This window comes from Oncorhynchus nerka, linkage group LG22 (assembly GCF_034236695.1).
Source record: "Oncorhynchus nerka isolate Pitt River linkage group LG22, Oner_Uvic_2.0, whole genome shotgun sequence".
In the NCBI taxonomy this organism is placed as follows: domain Eukaryota; kingdom Metazoa; phylum Chordata; class Actinopteri; order Salmoniformes; family Salmonidae; genus Oncorhynchus; species Oncorhynchus nerka.
This window is the reverse complement of record NC_088417.1, coordinates 94715439-94733921: the sequence shown is the minus strand read 5'-3', so window position 1 is coordinate 94733921 and position 18483 is coordinate 94715439. Positions and strand designations below refer to the sequence as shown.

Below are 18483 nucleotides of genomic sequence, written 5' to 3'. Positions count from 1 at the left end.
ATGTTGCTTGTATTGAACTCAAAGTGCATACACGTCTTTCATTTAGCAGAGCAATTTACAGGCGCATAGAGTGTACTGTATCTAAATGCGTGGGAGCTGGGCGGAGTTTCTAGATCTTGTGGGAGGGAGCGGTCAACACCGTCAACTCCACCCTCCTCTCTCCCCCTCAGGACCGGAGATGCTGAAAGCTCTTTAGTGTTGGGTTTATTCTTGAGGTACATGGCTGTGTGTGTCCTCGTTCTGTGTTATAGCCAAGTATCCCATTATACAACAACAGATATCAACAAAGTTTCCGTTGGAGCGCTGTCGCATGGGAGTCAAGCTCCCCTGGAAAGCATAAGGAATTAAAGGAATTGACTGGACTTCGCCGAATGCAATTGGGGTGAGTAGGCTACATTACATAGATCAAATCAGGCTACTTTGTCAGGATAGTCCACTCAGTAACACTGACACTGTTTTCCAGGGATGGAAACTAGGTGGGTGGGCGATCTGGTTAGTTTCATCAGCTAACTTCCAAAGCATAAATAGGCTACATTAAGAAATACGTTTAATATTTAAAAAATACAAACGTTAGTACAACACTTCATAATTTCAAGTACGTTAAGAAATATCATAGAATATAATGATAATTTAAATGAATCACTATATTCTCTGCACCATATTCTGATATGTAACTCTATTGTATGTAGGACATAGCAGGGCCGGTACCAGATTCAGGGCCGGTACCAGAACGGATCAGTTGGATTTCCATAGGGGGTCACGTTTTTTCACGAGACCTCCATTTTTTTTTTATGGGTTTTTATATTAAAGACATATAATTTAACTGTAAAAATGTATTGCCTTTTAATGTGTCATGAACACAACCAGTCATCTGGTTGTCAAATAAATCACATCGTAGGCTGTGAATGAGTTTCAAGTTTGGGGAAGCTTACAATTTTCCTACCATTTATACGGAGCTGCGTGCCAGTTAGGATTATCATATGCGCATTTTCATGGAACAGTAGTATAATTTCAATAATAACGTTTTCGTTTCTCAAAATCATTGTGACTTGGTTAATAATAAAAATCCGAATTAAAATGAGAAAATAAATCCCAAAGTAAAAATTAAACTAAGGCAAGAGCACCAGCAGCATTGTAAACTAAACAAAATACATAAACCCGACAAAATAAAACAGTAGAAAATATCAGGATGAAAATCCAGCTACTTTCAATTGCATTAATCTCTCTACTTCCACCTGTCTGCCTCAACTTCTATCTATCTTGACTTGAACTATCGCTAGTGAAGTGCAACATTGTATCATATCAATCAACTGGGTTAGGCCATTTGCAAAGGATGTAAAACGTGTTTTGTTTTTTTACTTCGTTGCCTTACTTGTGTGAGGTAGAGACAAAATTACTGAGAAACTCAGTTTATTAGTGGTGGAAATGGTGAGTTAAGACAATCATAACATCCCCAAATGGGCACTTTCCTACATTTGCGCGCAGCAGGCCAGGTAGACCGACTTCTATGCATGCTCAGGTGTGCGTGCTCCCTTAACATTAACAGATATAAAAACCAGACACTCCAAACTAAATATAATACACAATATTGACAAAACTCATAGATGGTTATGAAATAAATCAAAACTTGTTTCTTACAAGTGTAGCAGGTTGTGAACTCTGCAAATATTTTGTATTTATTTATTTCACCTTTATGTAACCAGTTCTCAGAGAGGTGCTGTTTCACTGTCCAGACAGCATCAGATACATGGTCTACACATACTGAGACAGAGAGGTGCTGTTTCACTGACCAGACAACATCAGATACATGGTCTACACATACTGAGACAGAGAGGTGCTGTTTCACTGTCCAGACAGATACATGGTCTACACATACTGAGACAGAGGGGAGCTGTTTCACTGTCCAGACAGCATCAGATACATGGTCTACACATACTGAGACAGAGAGGTGCTGTTTCACTGACCAGACAACATCAGATACATGGTCTACACATACTGAGACAGAGAGGTGCTGTTTCACTGTCCAGACAGATACATGGTCTACACATACTGAGACAGAGGGGAGCTGTTTCACTGTCCAGACAGCATCAGATACATGGTCTACACATACTGAGACAGAGGGGGAGCTGTTTCACTGTCCAGACAGCATCAGATACATGGTCTACACATACTGAGACAGAGGGGAGCTGTTTACTGTCCATACAGATACATGGTCTACACATACTGAGACAGAGGGGAGCTGTTTCACTCTCTCAGATGTTTCATCTGAGATGTATCTTTCTGTTTATTTTTGAATTATTATATTTTATTTGGACGGGCAAGGACGAGCGGTAGGGCGGGCCAGGCCCCCTAAGGTCCTCCCATAACGTCGGCCCTGGGACACCGTATCCTGTGACACAGCGGTTAGCTTTGAGGTTTAACCATTGGGCCAGTAACCGAAAGGTTGCTGGTTTGAACACCAGAGCCGATAAGGTGAAAATCTGTCGCTGTGCTCTTGAGCAAGGCACTTAACCCCAATTGTTCCAGGGGTGCTGGACAATGGTGATCGTTTACGTGACGATTCTCCTTGCGGTTGTCTCAGGGTAAAAGCATTTCCATAACACATGTGTGTAAAGTGTGTAACAGGATAAATATAAGCATCGGACACACATAATTCCTCTAACATAGCAATCAATCTTATATTGGTGAATGTCTGGCTAATGTTGGGGCTAACTTTTTAAGATAGCATATTGCATATTTGACTGTTTCTGCTTGTTGTCCTGACATTTCACATTCCATACTTTGACTGTCATTTTCCTCTATTCTGTTCAAAGCACGCTGCTGTGCTGTGCCAATTTCTCAGCAGTCAGAGACGTGACACAGATATACACCTCCATTTAGCTTTTTCTTAAAGGTAAAAAGTGATCAACATAGGCTGTATAGTCTACACACAGTCGGTATCATAAGTATTCACCCCCCCACCCCTTGTTTTATTTCACATTTTGTTGCTTATTAAAATGGATTAAATTGTGGGGGTTTTTATACACAAAAATCTTGAGCATGTCAAACTGAAAAAAATTATAATAGTTATACATTTGTACTAATTTATAATAATGAATGAACTAAAATGTCAAAGTATTCACCTCCTTGGTTTAGGCAGGCTTAAGTTAGTTCAGGAGTAAAATGTGGCTTAACAAATCACACATTAAGTTACATGGACTCACTCTGTGTGAAATAATTGTGGTTGACATGATTTTTAAATGACAACTTTGTTTGAGTGTGAGTGTGGCTGAAGATCAGTGAGGTTTCATGGGAAGAACCTTCAACAGGTTGTGTGTGTGTGTCCCCCCCCCCGTCCCCCCCCCGTCCCCCATACATTCAACATCAGTAAGGTCCCAAAGTCAAATATTGAATTTCAAAAGCCTCAAAGAAGGGTAGTGATTGGTAGATGGGTAACAATAACAAATTAGACATTGATTATCACTTTAAGCACGGTCAAGTGCATAAATAATTGTGGGTGAAATATTAAACTACAGAGACACATCAAAAATACAGTCATCCTTCTGATCTGAGCTGGAGAACAGGAATGAACCTGCTCAGGGATGTCGCTATGAGGCCATTAGTGATTTTAAAACAGCTACTGAGTTCAGTAGCTGTGATGGGAGAAAACTGAGGATGGATCAACAACAATAATGACCTAAATGACAGAGTGACAAGAAGAATACAAATATACAGAATAAAATAAATAAAAAATGTAAACATGCATCCTGCAACAAACCTTTACCCCAAATGTAAAAAAAACACAGCAAAGGAAAACACTTTTTGGCTTAAAAGCAAAGCCGAATGTTTAAGCCAAATCCAACACTAGACATCACTGAGTAACTGCCTCCTTATTTTCAAGGATGGTGGTGGCTGCGTCATGGTATGGGTATACTTGTCATCGGCAAAGTTTTTCAGGATAAAAACCAACGGGATCCTAGAGGAAAGTCTGATTCAGTCTGCTTTACATCAGACACTGGGAGAGGAATTCACCTTTTCAGCAGGACAATAACCTAAAACACAAGACCAAATCTACACTGGAGTGACTTACCAAGAAGACAATGAATGTTCCTACGTGGCCAAGTTACAGCTTTGGCTTACTGTCTAGCCATGATCCCCAACACCTTGATAGAGCTTGAAGAATTATGAAAAGAATAATGGGCAAATCTTGCACAATCCAGGTGTGTAAAAGCTCTTAGAGACTTACCCAAGAAGACTCACAGCTGTAATCACTGCCAAATGTGATTCTAACATGTATTTACATTTACATTTAAGTCATTTAGCAGACGCTCTTATCCAGAGCGACTTACAAATTGGTGCGTTCACCTTAAGACATCCAGTGGAACAACCACTTTACAATAGTGCATCTAAATCTTTTAAGGGGGGGAGAAGGATTACTTTATCCTATCCTAGGTATTCCTGAAAGAGGTGGGGTTTCAGGTGTCTCCGGAAGGTGGTGATTGACTCCGCTGTCCTGGCATCGTGAGGGAGTTTGTTCCACCATTGGGGGGCCAGAGCAGCGAACAGTTTTGACTGGGCTGCGCGGGAACTGTACTTCCTCAGTGGTAGGGAGGCGAGCAGGCCAGAGGTGGATGAACGCAGTGCCCTTGTTTGGGTGCAGGGCCTGATCAGAGCCTGGAGGTACTGAGGTGCCGTTCCCCTCACAGCTCCGTAGGCAAGCACCATGTATTGACTCAGGGGGGTGAATACTTATCTAATCAAGATATATTCATGTTTTATTTTTTATTCATCTTTTTTTTTAAGTATATCTTTTTTCTTCCACTTTTCACATTGGGTATTTAGTGTAGATCGTTGACAAAAAATGACAATTAAATCCATTTTAATCCTACTTTGTAAAACAATAAAATGTGAATGAAATCGAAGGGGATGAATACTTATGAAACCCACTGTAGTCGAGTCTAGTTAGTAGTAAATGGATTGGTGGAAAGTGCTGATTTGTGAATTGTGTAATGAGATTCCCCCTGTGAGTCAATGAGTAATCCTGTTGTGTGCTCGTTTTGAATTGAGGAGACGAGCTGTCAGCTGAGAGAGAAGCTGCTCACTCATCTCTCCTTTAGCGCTGAGATGTGTATTTGTATCATACCCTTGATTATATATAATTAGCTCTGTAGGTGTCAAGTCAACTGCCATTTCTAGTTTAGCCAAAATAATCTACTGATAAGATTGGTAATAAAACAATAAAAAAAAACATGGTTATTAACAATGATTAACACTAAGGATTTATCACATCAACCCCAGTCCTAAAATCAAATCTAGGCTACATTCATCTAGGAAAAGGTACAACTTTGTTTGTATGAATGTGGTTGGCACATGTTGTGCCAAGCAGCAAGGTTTGATGTGCAGAACATTCAACAAGGTTGTCATTAGAGGTGGTGGTGGTAGACGTGGCTATTGCTGTGCGTGTGTCTGTCAGCGTCCATAGAATTGGGAATTAACACTTAGGGTCAAGCCCCTGTGGAGGTTGTGTGCAGATAAAGGTTGTGTGCGATTGATTTATCTCTATGCTGTCCCCACAGTAGCTGTGGTGAGGTAATGGCAATTAACTCAAATCAAAGTTTATTTGTCACGTGCGCCAAATACAACCTTACAGTGAAATGCTTACTTACAGGCTCTAACCAATAGTGCAAAAAAGGTATTAGGTGAACAATAGGTAAGTAAAGAAATAAAACAGTAAAAGACAGTGAAAAATAACAGTAGCGAGACTATATACAGTAGCGAGGCTATAACAGTAGCGAGACTATATACAGTAGCGAGGCTATACCAGTAGCGAGGCTATATACAGTAGCGAGGCTATAACAGTAGCGAGACTATATACAGTAGCGAGGCTATATACAGTAGCGAGGCTATAACAGTAGCGAGACTATATACAGTAGCGAGGCTATACCAGTAGCGAGGCTATATACAGTAGCGAGGCTATAACAGTAGCGAGACTATATACAGTAGCGAGGCTATACCAGTAGCGAGGCTATATACAGTAGCGAGGCTATAACAGTAGCGAGACTATATACAGTAGCGAGGCTATACCAGTAGCGAGGCTATATACAGTAGCGAGGCTATAACAGTAGCGAGGCTATAACAGTAGCGAGACTATATACAGTAGCGAGGCTATAACAGTAGCGAGGCTATAACAGTAGCGAGACTATATACAGTAGCGAGGCTATAACAGTAGCGAGGCTATATACAGTAGCGAGGCTATACCAGTAGCGAGGCTACCTACAGACACCGAGAGATATGTGTAGATATGTTCAGATTCAAACTAAATCTATTTGTATATTTGTGAACAAGGCTAAGCTGCTCTCATCTACATGCTTTCACTTTGCTGTCTCTCTCAGTAGTAAGTACAGTAGTAAAACACAGTAGACTTTATTTTCCCACTAAGTAACCTCATCTCAGGGCTGTTTTGCTACTAGGCTACTAAGCTACCCAGACTAGGCTACTAGGCTACTGAGCTACCCAGACTAGGCTACTGAGCTACCTAGGCTAGGCTACTGAGTTACCCAGACTAGGCTACTAGGCTACTGAGCTACCCAGACTAGGCTACTAGGCTAGTGAGCTACCTAGGCTAGGCTACTAGGCTACTGAGCTACCCAGACTAGGCTACTAGGCTACTGAGCTACCCAGACTAGGCTACTAGGCTACTGAGCTACCCAGACTAGGCTACTAGGCTAGTGAGCTACCTAGGCTAGGCTACTAGGCTACTGAGCTACCCAGACTAGGCTACTAGGCTACTGAGCTACCCAGACTAGGCTACTAGGCTACTGAGCTACCCAGACTAGGCTACTAGGCTACTGAGCTACCCAGACTAGGCTACTAGGCTACTGAGCTACCCAGACTAGGCTACTGAGCTACTCAGGCTAGGCTACTAGGCTACTCAGAAGTGGAGGGTGTAGCAGCTCTTAGAGGTGGAAGAAGAGAATGTTTTCATGACTCTGTGTACAGTGAAAACACTGAGGCATAAGACACGGTGAGTGTGAAGGAAGTATGTGAGACAGGACAGAGGGGTAAACACTTGTGATGTTTACTGTAAGCAACATATGGCACAGTATGTTGTGCCGTGTGTTTGTCCGTGCATATGTGTCTGTATGAGATGTCTCTCCGCGTTTAAACCACTGGGGAGAACACCATGACAGGGGGTCTGTTCAACATGTCCATTCACCAGATTGAATTATATATATTTCCAGTACAACAGTGACAACCTTCTGGATGTTTGGAATACAATGAATCTCATCCTACAAAATGTCCCATGATGCTCTGGTTCAGTTTTTACCCTTTGTAAATAATTTGACCTAAACTCTTAGGGGAAAAAAGGGTTCTGATGCTATTCAGCGTCCCTCCCCGTGTGCTCTGTGTACCTACAGTAGGTGTACCTTGGTGGTGTGCTGCAGCCCTGGAGGAAAATGTCAGCACAGTCAAATAACTTAGAATAACTAGAAATGGCAGCCATTTGGAAACACAGTAACCAGTCCAGTCACAAACCAAGATGTTTATTAACCCAAATACTTTTTTCAATGTTAGGAAGAAGAGCCATCCTCTTGAATTGGTTTTGTTTGTTTGTGTGTGTGTGTGTGTGTGTGTGTGTGTGTGTGTGTGTGTGTGTGTGTGTGTGTGTGTGTGTGTGTGTGGTGTGTCTGTGGTGTGTGTGTATTATCCCATGCCCCAGGATACTTCTCAGTGCACAACAGCCCAGTCCCCATCCTGTATCAACAGAATCATGAGGAGGCTGGTCAGGCCGGTTTACACTTTACTGTTTAGGTCACATGACAGTCAAGGTTCTTCTGACAAGGCCTGAGAGTGTGTCAAGGTTAGTGTGTGTGTGTGTGTGTGTGTGTGTGTGTGTGTGTCTTTCACTTTTCTTTTTCCTTTATTTAATTAGGCTAGTCAGTTAAGAACACATTCTTATTTACAGTGACTGCCAATATAGAAAGATATCTAAACAACTACACACTTACAAACTAATGACCTACTGTTCCAGTCTGAAGGCAGCACCCACCCGAGCCATTCAAAACCCTACTAGCCTAGAGTCATACCTGAGAATAATTAAATATCCCTAATCGTTATTCACCCAGGGAGCGTCAGGATATAGGCCTATCAGAAGAAGCACTAGGATCTCCTTACCGCATAGTGTGTTAATTCGGGGATTTGATACCTCACACCTTCTGAAATGTTGCCATGGACACCACCTCACTTAACTTCTAGGATGCCATCTTATCTTTAGACTCAAGGTTCTAGAATTGCTTTTAGTGCAAAGAACGTTAATTTATTTAATGGTTTTATTCCAAAGAAAGTTGATTTATTTAATGGTTTTATTCCAAAGAAAGTTGATTTATTTAATGGTTTTATTCCAAAAAGTGTATTTATTTGATGGTTTTAATCCAAAGGAAGTACAGGCCCAAGTACAGTATTGTAAATGAGTAAATGCAGTTCAGGCAGATTTTAAAAATCATTCATTACTAATTCTTTTGGCAGGCTTACTGGTATCGGGTTGTACATTTCCCATAAAGCCATTTATTTATGTATTTTTATATCTAGTTGAACCAAGAAATCCAATAAAAGATATTAACCTAACCCATTGTTATCTAGACTTAGTTCAGGCCTATAGTTGAGATTTAATTTAGCCTTTCAATCACGATTAAGTATCTAGAGGGATAAACCAGCAAGGGATAGGAAAAAGGGGGAACCTGAGTGAGCAAAAGATGAGAACCGTGAGAACGAAGACATTTAGGGTCACTATACAGACGATGAATCAATTTACGTTTATGAGCGTCCCTGTTTGTTTTCCCTTCACTCACTTTGCCAGTTTAGCAGGCTGCAGCTTAGTGATGCTATGGTTATGTAAGACAGAGCTATATACAGCCGGAGGACAATCCTCCCCTCCTTTCAACCACTTCAACTCTAATCTGACAGTTATCAGATTAGGGTGACGTAGAAATCAAGGAAATCAATTTATATCCATCTATCTCCATGATTTAGTCTGTTGGGAAATGTAAATATTGGTGATCAATATCAAAGAACGTTTTGTAATTTAGGTCTCATTGCGGCAAAAGAAAATATAGCCATATCCAGACTTAGTCATCCCCGAGGGCGGTCTGGTAGCTCGTATATGTCTGTAGGTTAATAATGTAGTAAGGTACGGTGGAAGCTTATGCAAGAGGGCTTTATAAACAAAAAGAGTGCAATGCATCAATCTACGAGACTTCAAGGAGGGTCCGCCTACTTTCTGATACAGAGTGTGGTATGATGAACTGCGTTCACAGTGAATGCAGCTGCCACAGCCTACTTTCTGATACAGAGTGTGGTATGATGAACTGCGTTCACAGTGAATGCAGCTGCCACAGCCTACTTTCTGATACAGAGTGTGGTATGATGAACTGCGTTCACAGTGAATGCAGCTGCCACAGCCTACTTTCTGATACAGAGTGTGGTATGATGAACTGCGTTCACAGTGAATGCAGCTGCCACAGCCTACTTTCTGATACAGAGTGTGGTATGATAAACTGCGTTCACAGTGAATGCAGCTGCCACAGCCTACTTTCTGATACAGAGTGTGGTATGATGAACTGCGTTCACAGTGAATGCAGCTGCCACAGCCTACTTTCTGATACAGAGTGTGGTATGATGAACTGCGTTCACAGTCTTCAGTACAGTGGCAGCTGCATTCGTATAATCGATTTTCCCCATAGTCTATAACTGGTATGAATGTCGACTGAATGATTTGTTATCGGCTATTTAATGAAAGGTATGCCCTATTCTTATAAAGGAAGTTCATTTTCATTCTTTACTTCTTAAGTAACTAATCAATATGCTTTCTGAAAAATAGCTTCTCGTCCATCCAGATATTAATAATCTGGGATATCAGCAGATACATTTTTACGTGATTTGGAAAATTAGTTTGCATTAAGTTCTGATTCCAGTTCAACAAAGGTTTTCTGCAAAGCATCATTTATTATTATTTTTTAAAATTATTTTATTTCCCCTTTATTTAAATAGGCAAGTCACTTAAGAACAAATTCTACCGGGGAACAGTGGGTTAACTGCCTTGTTCAGGGGCAGAACGACAGATTTTTACCTTGTCAGCTCGGGGATTCGATCCAGCAACCTTTCGGTTACTGGCCCACCATTCTACCTGCCGCCCCAAAAAGCCCGATTGCAGTTATGTTCGAGCGTTGTCAACAGAAAGCACAGCGGTATTATCCTCATACACTTGTTAGCTCATCAACCTGAGGTTTGGCTAAACTGGACCAATGATTCAGCATACCATAGTTTCAATGGCAAAAGTACAGTAGTAAAACACAGTAGACTTTATTTTCCCACTAAGTAACCTCATCTCAGGGCTGTTTTGCTACTGAGCTACCCAGGCTAGGCTACTGAACTACCCAGACTAGGCTACTGAGCTACCCAGACTAGGCTACTGAGCTACCCAGACTAGGCTACTGAGCTACCCAGGCTAGGCTACTGAGCTACCCAGGCTAGGCTACTGAGCTACCCAGGCTAGGCTACTGAACTACCCAGACTAGGCTACTGAGCTACCCAGACTAGGCTACTGAGCTACCCAGGCTAGGCTACTGAGCTACCCAGGCTAGGCTACTGAGCTACCCAGGCTAGGCTACTGAGCTACCCAGACTAGGCTACTAGGCTACTGAGCTACCCAGACTAGGCTACTAGGCTACTGAGCTACCCAGACTAGGCTACTGAGCTACTTAGGCTAGGCTACTAGGCTACTCAGAAGTGGAGGGTGTAGCAGCTCTTAGAGGTGGAAGAAGATAATGTTTTCATGACTCTGTGTACAGTGAAAACACTGAGGCATAAGACATGGTGAGGGTGAAGGAAACACTAGTGGTATTTACTGTGAGACAGACCGTCACAATATGTTGTACCATGTGTTTTTCTGTGCATATACGTCTGTGTGGTGAGAAAACCATGCCAGTGGGCCTGCTCACCATGTCCATTCCCTAGATTACATTATGTACAGTATCATTCCAGTACGACAGTGACAAGCTTCTGGATGTTTCCATTACAATGAACGTCATCCTACAAAAGGTTCCATGATGCTCTGGTTCAGTTTTTATACATCATTTGACCTAGGTCGCCTCCTAAATGACACCCTATTCCCTACATCAGGGATGGTCCAGAGCCAGTCCTCGGGGGTCGGAGTGGTGTCACACTTTGTCCACATCCCTAGTCAACACAGCTGATTAAAGTAATTGCATTCTAAACTGAAGATCATAATCAGTTGATTGTTGGAGTCAGGTGTGTTAGCTGGGGCTGGGTTAAACGTATGACACCTACCAGGCCCCCGAGGACTGGAGTTGCCCATCCCTGCCCTAGTGCACTACTTCTGACCAGAGCCGCAGGGCTTAAAAGTAGTGTACTATGTAGGGAATAGGTTGCCATTTGGGACGCAGTCCTGGTCATGGGAGATACCACTCATCAGACACAAGGGACAGTTTGAAGACGCTCAGCAACCTCTATGTGCCATTCAGAAGATTAACAATAACAGAAGGGACCAATGTCTCTTTCACCAGGGAGCCCTGCAATTTTTTATTTTACCTTTATTTAACTAGGCAAGTCAGTTAAGAACAAATTCTTATTTTCAATGATGGCCTAGGAACAGTGGGTTAACTGCCTGTTCAGGGGCAGAACAACAGATTTGTACCTTGTCAGCTCAGGGATTAACTTTCTGGTTACTAGTCCAACACTCTAACCACTAGGCTATCCTGCCGCCCCAATGACCATGTCCATCGTGTCGATACAGCGCCTTCATAAAGTATTCATACCCCTTGACTTATTCCACATCTCAATTAAAAATGGATTAAAACAACAACAACAAACCCCTCTCTCACCCATCTACACACATCCCATAATCATCCCATAATACGTTTTTTTTAACGTTTTTTTAAATGCAAATATATTGAAAATGAAATGTACATAAGTATTCACATCGCTGAGTCAATACATGTTAGAATCACATTTGGCTGTGATTTTGTTTTACAACAGTCTGTCTGAGCTTTGCACACCTGGATTGTACAATATTTTCATATTATGATTTGAAAAATTATTCAAGTCTTGCTGTAGATTTTCAAGCTGATTTTAAGTCAAAACTGTAACTAGGCCACTCAGGAACATTCAATGTCATCTTGGTAAGCAACTCCAGTGTAGATTTGGCCTTGTGCTTTAGGTTATTGTCCTGCTGAAAGGTGAATTTGTCTCCCCAGTGTCTGTTGGAAAGCAGACTGAACCAGGTTTTCCTCTAGGATTTTGCCTGTGCTTAGATTTATTCTGTTTCTTTTCACCCTAAACTCCCTAGTCCTTGCCGATGACAAGCATACCCATAACATGATGCAGCCACTACCAAGCTTGAATAACTAGAAATGGCAGCCATTTGGAAACACAGTAACCAGTCCAATCACAAACCAAGATGTTTATTAACCCAAATACTTTTTTCAATGTTAGGAAGAAGAGCCATCCTCTTGAATTGGTTTTGTTTGTGTGCGTGTGCGTGCGTGTGTGTGTGTGTGTGGTGTGTCTGTGGTGTGTGTGTATTATCCCATGCCCCAGGATACTTCTCAGTGCACAACAGCCCAGTCCCCATCCTGTATCAACAGAATCATGAGGAGGCTGGTCAGGCCGGTTTACACTTTACTGTTTAGGTCACATGACGGTCAAGGTTCTTCTGACAAGGCCTGAGAGTGTGTCAAGGTTAGTGTGTGTGTGTGTGTGTGTGTGTGTGCGTACTGTGATTCATATAGAAAGATATCTATACATCTACACACTTACAGTGTCTAAAGACTACTTTGTTGAGCCATCATACCTACTGTACACTCTTAGAGAAAAAGGTGCTCTCTAGAACCTAAAAGGGGTTTTCAGTTGTCCCCATAGGAGAACCCTTTGAAGAACCCTTTTTGGTTCCAGGCAGAACCCTTTTGAGTTGGAACCCAAAAGAGTTCTACCTGGAACAAAAAAGGGTTCTCCTATGGGGACAGCTAAAGATAAGTTTTGGATCCCTTTTTTCTAAGATTGTATATTGTGGCTTTTGTAGCAGTCTCCAGTTGGTGTACTGATGTTTGACGACCAGGCCTGTGCACAAGGCAAGGCCCAGGTCAGGTTCTAATGACCTACTATTCCAGTCTGAAGGCAGCACCCACCAGAGCCATTCAAAACCCTACTAGCCTAGAGTTATACCTGAGCCCCTTAATAATTAACTATCCCTAATCGTTATTCACCCAGGGAGCATCAGGATATAGGCCTATCAGAAGAAGCCTTATGATCTCCTTACCGCACAGGGCGCAATCTGATACCTCACATCTGAAATATCAGTCTGTAGCCTCTTAACATGTAGGATGCTATCCTAGACCCAGGGTTATCCTAGACCCAGGGTTATCCTAGACCCAGGGTTATCCTAGACCCAGTTATTCCCAAGAAAGTTGATTTATTTCATGCTTTTATACCAAAGAAATCTAGTTGAACTACTAATGACCAAGAAATCCAATAAAATATATTAACCTAACCCATTGTTATCTAGACTTAGTTCAGGCCTATAGTTGAGATTTAATTTAGCCTTTCAATCACGATAAAGTATCTAGAGGGATAAACCAGCAAGGGATAGGAAAAGGGGGGAACCTGAGTGAGCAAAAGATGAGAACCGTGAGAACGAAGACATTTAGGGTCACTATACAGACGATGAATCAATTTACGTTTATGAGCGTCCCTGTTTGTTTTCCCTTCACTCACTTTGCCAGTTTAGCAGGCTGCAGCTTAGTGATGCTATGGTTATGTAAGACAGAGCTATATACAGCCGGAGGACAATCCTCCCCTCCTTTCAACCACTTCAACTCTAATCTGACAGTTATCAGATTAGGGTGACGTAGAAATCAGGGCACCGTGGAGTAAATACCACCATCACTCTAGGGGTCAGAGGTCATGGAGGTAGCTAGATGGAGCAATGTAGTTAAATAAGTGTTACTTCATCGGCTTAGTGGAAGTACCAGTGAGGTACGCAGAACAGACGATCTCTGACTGGCCGCTATTAGTTAGTGATCCCTTCAGTTCATTTTTATTTTTTGCGATCCACAGTCCTGCAAATGGGGGTTTGCATTGCAGTCTGATAAAGAAGCAGCAGTAGCAGTGTATTTTTTTATTTTTTATTTTACTAGGCAAGTCAGTTAAGAACAAATTCTTATTTTCAATGATGGCCTAGGAACAGTGGGTTAACTGCCTGTTCAGGGGCAGAACGACAGATTTTGTACCTTGTCAGCTGGGGGATTTGAACTTGCAACCTTTCGGTTACTAGTCCAACGCTCTAACCACTAGGCTACCCTAGTTGTTGTGAAATTGTTCGGTTAGATTACTAGAAGCACAAGCATTTCGCTACACTCACATTAACATCTGTTAACCATGTGTATGTGACAAATCAAATTTGATTTGATTTGGATGTGTTTCTCCTTGGTTATGGTGACACATAAGCCCTTAGCGTTACACAATCAGATGTGTTGTACATGCCAGCTGGAAAGAGGAGGGGCTTTGTTCATCTTTGCACACATGGGGGGAAAACAATATCCTTTTTCTCCAGCTTTTCTGTCATGTTTACTCTTCTCTGCAGGCCTTAAATATATTTTTATATCATTCTATATACGGCACTTCAAAGATTCTATTGACTCATGACTACTTCAAAGTAGCAAGGCTTTGTGATTCCAGCTCTTTCTCAAGGTGTTAAGATGAAATGCTGACCGGGGAGGAACCCATTAATTGCTCAGTAATAAGACCTTATGCACAGCACACTCCAGCTGTCAGAGAGATTCACACGTCTTTCTGGCTCGCCTTGCACACAGATTACATCACAGTGTAGAGAACCCTGTTCGTCACTATGAACAGAGCCTAATTGACCTCGTTAGTTACCCAATTAGACAGGATGTCAGCATGCAGAGGGCCTACAACTACAGAGGATACTGGGAGGAAACTCTGTTGCTGAGGGAATATTTTTCCCTCAGCAGTTTCAGGTGTATGATTAAATAAAACATGTTTACTACTCTGCCTGAAAAGCTGAATTCTCCAGCTATTCTTTGTTTCTGTTATTCTTATTTTCTATCAAAATATCACAGCTATTTTCCTCGCCTTAGTATTATATTCTGATCGTATATTGATTTTCACCTGAATGGTGGTAAACATCAAGACAACATGAATAAATATTTTATAAGCATCAAATAAAAAATATTGATCACATACACATGGTTAGCAGATGTTAATACGAGTGTAGCGAAATGCTTGTGCTTCTAGTTCCGACAGTGCAGTAATATCTAACAAATGCACAACGACTACCTTATATATACACACAATGTAAAGGGTGGGAATATGTACATATAAATATATGGATGAGCGATGGCTGTGCGGCATAGGCAATATGCAGTAGATGGTATAAAATACAGTATATACATATGAGATGAGTAATGTAGGATATGTAAACATTATTGAAGTGGCATTACTTAAAGTGACTGGTTATACCTTTACTAAATCCATTTATTAAAGTGGCAAGAGATTTGAGTCTATGTTGGCAGCAGCCTCTCTGTGTTAGTGATGGCTGTTTAACAGTCTGATGACCTTGAGATTGAAAAACAGCAGTGGCTCAGGTGGTTGTTGTCCTTGATTATCTTTTTGGCCTTCCTGTGACATCGTGTGCTGTAGGTGTCCTGGAGGGCAGGTAGTTTGTCCCCGGTGATGCGTTGTGCAGACCGCACTACCATCTGGGGAGCCTTGCAACTGAGGGTGGTTGCCGTACCAGGCGGTGATACAGCCCGACAGGATGCTCTCAATTGTCCATCTGTAAAAGTTTGTGAGGCTTTTAGGTGACGAGACAAATTTCTTCAGCCTCCTGAGGTTAAAGAGGCGCTGTTGTGCCTTCTTCACCACGCTGTCTGTGTGGTTGGACCATTTCAGTTTGTCCGTGATGTGTACACCGAGGAACTTAAAACTTTCCACCTTCTCCGCTACTGTCCCGTCGATGTGGATAGGGAGCTGCTCCTTCTGCTGTTTCCTGAAGTCCACAATCATCTCCTTTGTTTTGTTGATGTTGAGTGAGAGGTTATTTTCCTGACACCACAATCCTGAGGGAATTTCCATGACTGTGGAAATTCAATGGGGCCATGGATGGATTATAAAATGTCATTTAAACTACACACGTTGTGGTTAGAAGTTGAACTCAACCACCTGGACAAGGGTGGGATGGCCCAGTTGAACCAAGGGTGGGATGGCCCAGTTGAACCAAGGGTGGGATGGCCCAGTTGAACCAAGGGTGGGATGGCCCAGTTGAACCAAGGGTGGGATGGCCCAGTTAAACCAAGTTGACACTGACCTTCACTAACACACCAGTCTAGAATGGCTGTCTTTCCAAATCTGGTCTAGTTGAGGCTACTAATACTATACTATACTATACTATACTAATACGCAAACCTACAGTTTGTATTATTTCCTGAGGATGGAGGTACAGCCCCTTTATGTAACAATAAAGATATATAACAAGTAAATGAGTTAGAACCCATTGAGACATATTGACCCTTTTCATCATGTAACTGGTCAGATGGCAAGAATTTGTTCGGTCAATTACAAAATACAACTCCACTAATAACACAAGTTGATACACTGCATTTAAAATCATCAAGTAGGATTACACACACAAAAAAACGTATTTCCATCGTGGTCTTCAGTCTGACTTTGGCCGGCATATACTGTACTGGTAGTAGCCATGTTGTTTCCCCTAGCATCAAGTCTTGTTTCTACTGATCACACAAGACAACCAGGAGTTCAATTATATGATGTCACCTGTCTAGTGTTCAGAGCCACCTGATAGGTTGATCCCTGGTCATGCTTCATGCTTGGTCTGTTTCTGTCTCTGTTTTCCCAGAATTCAACCTGACTTGCGAGGCAGTGAGGCGTCATGATGTGGAGAGACGTGGGAGTAACACTGATACTGTCACTAATCCTGCCTGTGGTTGCTCAGGGAGCACGTAAGTCACAGACTTGTGTGTTACGTGTGTGCGTGTATGATACTGCCACTAATCTGCATGTGGTCAAAGACCAGGCCATGTAACCTCTGATTGTATTTGGACTACAATGTCCATATATAACTGGCTGAATTAATGGGAGACAGTGTGTCCAGAATGAAACTATGCATGGAGCATATTTTATTTGACCTTTATTTAACTAGGCAAGTCAGTTAAGAACAAATTCTTATTTTCAATGACAGCCTAGGAACAGTGGGTTAACTGCCTTGTTCAGGGGCAGAACAACAGATTTGTACCTTGTCAGCTCGGGGATATGAACTTGCAACCTTCCGGTCACTAGTCCAATGCTCTAACCACTAGGCTACCTGAAGGCTGTATCACATCTGGCCATGACTGGGAGTCCCATAGGACGACGCACAATTGGCCCAGTGTCGTCCGGGTTTGGCCGGGATAGGTCGTCATTGTAAATAAGAATTTGTTTTTAACTGACTTGCCTAGTTAAATAAAGGTTCAATTTAAAAAAATGTTTTAAAAAATGACTGTAGTTTGAGTACTATGCCCCTCCCAGTAAACATTGGAAATATACTACTACCATATCTAGATAACTTGTGCATTTTTAATGGACCCTAACAGCCACAAGTAAAATGGACCCTTTAGATATTGATATATTCTAGATAGATATATGTTGACCTCAATGGGAAAACAGGGTCTAATAAAGGTCAAATAAAATATCAAATGAATAAGGAAATTGCTGGTCTAACTGTGAAAAGTATTGTGTGTTGTCTCACTGGTGTTGTCTCACCGGTGTTGTCTCACAGGTGTTGTCTCACAGGTGTTGTCTCACAGGTGTTGCGTGTTGTCTCACAGGTGTTGTCTCACAGGTGTTGCCTCACAGGTGTTGTCTCACAGGTGTTGCCTCACAGGTGTTGAGTGTTGTCTCACAGGTGTTGCATGTGGTCTCACAGGTGTTGCGTGTTGTCTCACTGGTGTTGTCTCACTGGTGTTGTCTCACAGGTGTTGCCTCACAGGTGTTGAGTGTTGTCTCACAGGTGTTGCCTCACAGGTGTTGAGTGTTGTCTCACAGGTGTTGCATGTGGTCTCACAGGTGTTGCGTGTTGTCTCACTGGTGTTGTCTCACTGGTGTTGTCTCACAGGTGTTGTCTCACAGGTGTTGTCTCACAGGTGTTGTCTCACAGGTGTTGCCTCACAGGTGTTGCGTGTTGTCTCACAGGTGTTGTCTCACAGGTGTTGTCTCACAGGTGTTGCCTCACAGGTGTTGCGTGTTGTCTCACAGGTATTGTGGGTTGTCTCACAGGTGTTGCCTCACAGGTGTTGCGTGTTGTCTCACAGGTATTGTGGGTTGTCTCACAGGTGTTGTCTCATAGGTGTTGTGTGTTGTGCTGCCTTCTGTGCCTGTTGTCTGTCCTGGTTTATCAGTTGTCTGACCTGGTCT

At 42.2% G+C, this 18483-nt stretch overlaps 1 protein-coding gene across 2 annotated transcripts in view; it reads left to right on the top strand.

The window, feature by feature from the left end:
• The first annotated feature begins 187 nt into the window (after positions 1 to 187).
• The window catches only part of prlra (prolactin receptor a), a 36669-nt gene continuing 18373 nt past the window's right edge, over positions 188 to 18483 (top strand). Inside the window, exons 1-2 of one of the 2 annotated variants that reach the window (XM_065007593.1) lie at positions 188 to 382; positions 16931 to 17033. In XM_065007593.1, the coding sequence (XP_064863665.1) occupies positions 16964 to 17033 (70 nt within the window). In that variant the 5' untranslated portion in view covers positions 188 to 382; positions 16931 to 16963. Of the gene's footprint in view, positions 383 to 12615; positions 12736 to 16930; positions 17034 to 18483 lie in introns of those variants that run through there. The other variant, XM_065007594.1, reaches the window with a different exon arrangement.